The sequence below is a fragment of the Mustela erminea genome, chromosome 18 (genome assembly GCF_009829155.1).
Source record: "Mustela erminea isolate mMusErm1 chromosome 18, mMusErm1.Pri, whole genome shotgun sequence".
Classification (NCBI taxonomy): domain Eukaryota; kingdom Metazoa; phylum Chordata; class Mammalia; order Carnivora; family Mustelidae; genus Mustela; species Mustela erminea.
Window position 1 is genome coordinate 59,422,740 of NC_045631.1, and position 5,273 is coordinate 59,428,012.

At 65.0% G+C, this 5,273-nt stretch overlaps 1 protein-coding gene across 2 annotated transcripts; it reads right to left on the minus strand.

The window, feature by feature from the left end:
• Positions 1-323: 323 nt before the first annotated feature.
• Positions 324-2,978, minus strand: CBX8 (chromobox 8). 2 transcript variants are annotated; one of them, XM_032320909.1, is made up of 5 exons: positions 2,804-2,978; positions 2,365-2,408; positions 2,119-2,184; positions 1,929-1,995; positions 324-1,471 (listed from the first exon to the last, which is right to left on the minus strand). In XM_032320909.1, exons 1-5 carry the CDS (start codon positions 2,870-2,872, stop codon positions 578-580), a joined length of 1,140 nt encoding a protein of 379 aa, XP_032176800.1. In that variant the 5' UTR covers positions 2,873-2,978; the 3' UTR covers positions 324-577. The 2 variants fall into 2 exon arrangements, with proteins under 2 accessions (XP_032176800.1, XP_032176799.1); XM_032320908.1 differs by lacking the exon at positions 2,804-2,978 and having other exon boundaries at positions 2,365-2,787.
• Between the last annotated feature and the right edge of the window lie 2,295 nt (positions 2,979-5,273).

The window sequence follows — 5,273 nt, forward strand, 5'->3', positions numbered from 1 at the left end:
AAAATGCAAAACACACTGACCCCACCCCCTTTTTTTCTGATTGGGGAGCCCATCTTTTGTTGGCCTGGTGGGCCAATGGGAAGAGAGAGAAAACCCGGGTCCTGCTCGGTTCCAGGGGTCTGCCAAGGGGCTGTGGGAAAAGGGAGGAGGGGCGAGGTGGGTAGGCTGAGTCCCTCCGGACACCATCAGAGGTCCAGTACCCAGGTCCCCAGCCTCCCTAGTGCCCTGGGTGGCCGAGGGGCGGCGACTCAGCCCGTCTGCCCCAGCTAAACCACACTAAGTCTCTCTTTCTCTCTCTCCTTGTTTAAATAAAACAACTTCAAGAGTTGAAATATATATATTTAGATATTTTTTCTTAAATAACATATTTACATCTAATAGAAAATATAACTCTAGAGATAATCTTTCCAACCAAAACTGAAGGGGGGGAGGAGGAATCGAAAAGGCTGGGCGTGTGAAGTTAGGGACGGGACTAGCCAGAAGGCCGCCTCCCACACAGAAATAAAAAGCGTTATGCCAAGCTTGCGCTCCCACTCTCTCTCCTGCTCTCTTGTCCTGGGATCACCCACCCAGCAATTCATCTTTTCTCTTTAAAAAAGCCTTGGTCCGTGTTACTTTCCTTAATGGTGACGGTCAAAAAGTTTGAGGTCACGTCGGTGACCACCACCTTCTCCAGGTTGGTCAGAGAGGGACTCCAGGACTCCTCCTCTGGGTCCCCCAGGATTCTGGCCACTGGGATCCTGGCGATGAGGGAGGGCCTTCCCCCCTGGGCCCCCATGTCCCGATACAAGCCCCCCACAGAGCCGGGGGTGCCTGAGCCATGCCGGACCCGGGGGCCACCTGGGTCCATGGTGCCCTGGCCTCTGGCCTCCAGGAAGGTGGCCCTGTGCTTTATGACCCTGGCCGGAAAGGTGTCCACAGCCAGCTTGCCCGTGGCCTCCGCCGGGCTGGGGTTGGCCACACCGCACTGGGCCAGGTCCGAGTCCTGCCTCCGGGCCAGCTGGATCACGCTGTGGCCAGCTGGGAACTTTCCTGCCCCAGAAGGGGCCTCGTCCAGCTTCCTGCCCTTGAGGTAATCTCCGAGGCCATCACTGGCTTCTCCCAAGGGCCTCTGCGAGGGGTCCAGGAGCTCCTTCCGGGGCTTGGGGCCTCGCTTCTTGGAGCTGTCTCCGGGTGAGCTGGGTTTGTCTTCCGTGCGGCTGGCACCCCGCTCGCGCTCGCGCTCCCTCTCTCGGTCCCGCTCCCGCTCCCGCTCCCGGTCCCGGTCCCGGTCCCGAGGGGGCTCCACTCGGCAGGTGCTGCTAGGGCTGCTGCTGCTTCCTGGTGGGGACAGACCCATGTTCCGAAGGCCCTCACGAGCTCGAGAAGTAGAGGCCAGGTCCTGGGGGGCGCGTCCAGGGTAGGGGATCCGGATGCCTCGGGCAGAGTCACTTCGGAACTCGTAGGTTTTGGCCTTTGCCTTGGCCTGGGCCTGCAGGAGAGAAGGCATGTCAAAAGCAGAGCAGGACCCCCTGCCTACTTCCCCCCAGGACCCCTCTTCCAGTGGGGGCCTTCCTGCTTCACCCTCTGATGCCTCAGAATTTCTATATGGGTGGGGGTGGGGGTGGGGTTTAGGGGCTGCAGTCTGGGGACGCACTGGAAAATTCCTCTGGAAGCAGCCATTTGCACCAAACACACTTCTTGCTGGTACTGGATTATATGTCAGTTGGGGATGGCCGTGGGCACAGTCCTAGCATGGCTAAGCCCCTTTCCCCAAGACACTCCTTGGTGCCACCACTGACCAGGTGACAGCCTGTCTGGGGACTCCTTCTTACATTATAAATAAGCAACATGATGGGACACCCCAAAGGTCCATAAGCCCTCAGAGCCCCCTTCCCCAAAACTCACACTACAACATTGCTGCCCACCACTGGGCACTGCCATCTTACCTTGAGGAGGAAGGTTTTGGGTTTGGGTCCTCGCTTTTTGGGGCCATAGAGCTCCATCTCCCGTTCCCTAGAGACAGAAAGAAAAGAGAAAGGGGGGGGTGCGTGTGTGAGTAAAGAATCTAGTGGGACTCCAGTCCAGGCTGGACCCGTGTCCCTAAGTTGAGGGTCTGAGCCTTGAAAGGGCCTGTACCTTTCCTCAAAGGCTGCGAGCAGGCGGGCATCCAGGATGTTCTCCTCGGGCTCCCATGTGCTGTACCTGGAGGGAATCAGGAAGAAGTGGGCGTCAGTCCCGGGAGCAGGGAAAGCGCGGCGGGTGTGTGTGTGTGTCTCTAACTTTTCTTGCATTGTGCTGTATTTCCACGTAAAGGGGAAAAGAGGAAGAAAGAAACCTCCCGAACAACAGTCTGGGGCTGAGAATTGCATATAACCTACTTACTTCTGCGACCAGCCCTTCCATTTCACGAGGTACTCCATGCGTCCCTGCGGATGCAAAGGGGAAAATGCGTGTGTGCAAGGGGAGAAATGCATGACGAGGACACAAGAAATACATGCAAAAAATGCATGCACCAAATGAATGCGCGAAATCCCACCGCGAAAGGCACGCGCTCGCCGCATCACCCCTGCACGAAACGCTGCACAAAGTGCATGCACCGGCATCCATCCCCCCACCCCGCCCCCCACCCATGCAATCTGTGCATCGCTGCAAGTCTAAGGAAAGCGCCTGGGCTCAGAGCCGCCGCCGCCGCCGCCGCCGCCACGGCCGCGGCCGCTGCTGGGACCTGGGGGAAGGGAAGCTGGGCTGCAGCAGGGGGAGGGAACCCAGGCCGGGAGGGGAGGGCTCGGCCAGCCTCGGTCCGAGGCCCGGAGGTACCTACTTTCCGTATGCGCCGCTTCAGGAGGGCTTCGGCCGCGAACACCCGCTCCCCCACCGCTGAAAGCTCCATGTTGACTCGCCGCTTCCCCCCTTGGCCGCTTCCAGGAGCAGAAAAGCAGCAGCCAGCGCACGACAGACCATAATACTCTCCCGCTGACGTCAGTTCTCCTCCCCCTCCCGCGCGCCCGCTCCCTCCCCGCCCCCCTCCCGCGCGCCCGCTCCGCTCCCCCCTCCCCTCCCGCCCCGCGCTTCCTCCGGCCCCACGTGTTGCTAACGACGTTGCTAAAGCCGAGCGGCTGGGGCCTGAGCCCCTGCGCGCTGATTGGCCGAGCTCCGGGCCACGCCCCTCTCCCTTTCTCCCCCGCGTTGCTACGTGACCCGCGTTCCAATCGCCAGGGGGCGGAGTCCGAGGCTACTCCAGAGACAGAGCGCGAGGGGGTGGGGGCCGCCGCCGGAAGTGACATAGCGGGGAGGGCGGGCCCGGCCGCTGTCAGTCTGCGGGGCTGGCGAGGGGGCCGTCCACCCTCTGTCCTCGCCGGGGCCCCCTCCCTCGCCACCAAGTTGTCCCTCCGGTGCTCGGCGTCCCCCAGGGCTCTCGCTGGGACCCCCGCGGTGGTGTCAGCCAGGCCCCGCCCCCTCGGCAGACCCTGGCCGCCCCACACCCACCGCCCGGACTCGCGCACTCCCCTCCCCCCAGCCGCCGCCCGCACCGCACAATGCACAATGCACAGGTGCTGGGGTGCCGCGGGTCGCGCGGGTACCCCGCAAGCCGGCCTCTCGCCCCGGACCCGCTCGGCTCCCGGCCCCCTCCCCCTTCCGCACACCCGACCCTCGGTCTCCATGACAACGGCCTCCCCCGCCGCCGCCAGCCCCATCCCGCTAACAAATCAATGTGCCTGTGTCTCTGTCTCCTGTCGCGCGGCCCTGCCCTCGGCCACCCTCGGGCCCTGCGAGTCGAGCTGGGCTCGAGCGCTCGCTCCCAGCTCGGAAGCCGAAGGCAGACCTAGTGGGCACCCGCGGTCCCCGCCCGAGCCTGCCCGCGCCCCAGGACCCCGCGGGCGACGTCGCGCGTCCTCCCCCAGACCCCGGACCCGTCCCCGACGCCGGCAGCCACCTGCCCCTGCCGCCAGTCCGTGCTGCTCGTCCCCGCCAGGCCCCGGCCCCCGCGTCGCCAGCGCCAACCCCTTGGCAGGGGTCTGGGTGCGCTGGGCGACCACCAAGGCAGAGCCTGAAGCCCGGCTGGGGTTGGGACCAGGGGCTGTGGGGGCGTCCGGCTCCCTGCGGACCCGAGCGACCTGCGGGGCCTGCGCCGTGCACTTCCTGTCCAGGGCTCTTCGATGTGTGCTCCTCTGTTCACTCGGCCAGAAGAGGCCAGGAGACCCCGAGCGGGAAGTGGCGGGGGCGTCCCAGGGTCCCGCGCTGCTTGAGGGACAGGGGCTCTCGGGCGAAGATGGCAGGTCCAGGAACAGGGGCGAGGGCCGGGCCACGGATGCCTGCGCGCACACAGGCGCGCGCAGACCCTTTGGCTCAGCTCGCGGGGAGCCGTGGCTGGGGCAGCGGCGCGGACAGCCCCAGTCCCGGCCCAGCTCTCCCGACCCTTTTCTCCTACCGCCCAAGCTGCAAGTCACGGCGCCCACTCCTTGGGACCCACGATTTAGTTAAAACATCCGTAATAAACTTGACTGGAAGCGATTTCCCTTGGCGAGGGGCAGAGTGGGAGAATGGGGAGGGGGAAGAGAGAGCGAGCGAGCGAGCGAGGGCGAGCCAGGGAGTCTGACTCGACAGGGCAGGGAGCCCGGAGCGGGAAACGGGCCTCGGGTCCGAAGCTAGGTGCGCGGCGGGCGGCGGGTAGCGGCGCGGTCCGGGGCGCGCGGGACCGGCGCGGCTCCGAGCCCACCTCCCCTCCCACTCCCGGCCCCCGCCCTGGCCCCGCGGGGTCCCAGGCTTTGGCCCTGCTCCCAGACTTGACAAGGTGGGCGCCGGGTGAAGAGCCCCATCTCCGGCCGTTCTGTCTTAACGAACGGCGCGTTGGCGACGGCCACATCGCCCCGGCGACCGGCGCGGGCCGCCCGCGAGAGGCCGCCGACGGCCGCGTCCTTCATCATAAAAAGTCATTCCCGGTAACAAATAGTTTCGTTGGCCCGTGCCAGCGATACAGCTGTTTCTGTTTAAGCTTAAATACTTTCCAACAGTTTGGGCAGTAAAAATAAAGTCGGCCTCAGCCGCCTATAAGTGTCTGGTTTCCCCGCCCAGAGAAAGCCCACCCTCCGCCCTGGGCTCGGGTCGCCCTGCACGGCCCTCCTGCCCCCTCCTGGCACCCGCGGGCCGCCGTGGGCGACGCTGCCGGACCGCCCCAGTCCCGCACCGGCCGCCGGAGGAGGGTCGAGGGCCACCTTGGAGGCCGGAGGGAGGGAGCCCACGCGGAGCAGCCGGAGGACCAGACCCGCTTCGCCGCCCGCCCGCCCCCCGCC